The 707-nt window shown below is 37.5% G+C and overlaps 1 protein-coding gene across 1 annotated transcript in view; it reads left to right on the forward strand.

Annotated features, from left to right (window-relative positions):
• Positions 1 to 707, forward strand: part of LOC102675862 — a 6,271-nt gene that overhangs the window by 3,770 nt on the left and 1,794 nt on the right. The window contains exon 2 of the mRNA XM_006612528.2: positions 13 to 514. Coding sequence (XP_006612591.1) covers positions 13 to 461 — 449 coding nt within the window. The 3' untranslated portion in view covers positions 462 to 514. The remainder of the gene's footprint in view (positions 1 to 12; positions 515 to 707) is intronic.

The raw sequence follows: 707 nt of genomic DNA on the forward strand, positions 1-707 counted from the left end.
TCATTGTCGTAGGTACTTTTGAAAGGCATTCCATTCGCAAATCAGGCACTATGGGCCATTTCCCACACGAAGGTCGTGGCTCGTTAAACCGACACGGTAATGGGATACAAACTCTAAGAAACTCCGAAAGTCGTGGTAGACATACACCGGTGCAGCAGAGTAGTGGAGGTGGTGTTCATGAACAAACCCCGACCACTGGTTCAACGATGCTCGTCGCTGAAGATGGTTTCGTAAGGTTCCGTAGCCTGGGAGCTGAGGATGACGAACTATCTGACACACCAAGCGTTGTTGGAACCCATGGTAGAGGAAGTTCGTTGACCGGAAGCGTGAGATTCAATACGAGACACCCAACGCTACAGCATCAACATCCTCATCAACATCAACATCAACATCAACACTCATTGCAACATCCACTTCAGAGTCAACATCAAGCTCATCATCAATTGTATATCAACACGTAAAAGTCTATTGTTCCAAGTGTTCCAAACGATAACTTCTTATTTCCATTAATTTGGTGAGTTTAATTGAAAATTAGGAATAAATCAAAGAAAAGATAAATATATGAAAGAAAATCAGTATACAACTTTTTATTATATAGTTTATGATAAATTGTGATCAATTATTTTTGTAATAATTTCAATATTAGTTTTAGATCAGAAATTAAAAGTATTTTTATTTTTATATGAGATGTTACAAAAAAAAAAAAA

The sequence above is a fragment of the Apis dorsata genome, unplaced genomic scaffold, assembly GCF_000469605.1.
Source record: "Apis dorsata unplaced genomic scaffold, Apis dorsata 1.3 scaffold_113, whole genome shotgun sequence".
Taxonomy (NCBI): Eukaryota; Metazoa; Arthropoda; class Insecta; order Hymenoptera; family Apidae; genus Apis; species Apis dorsata.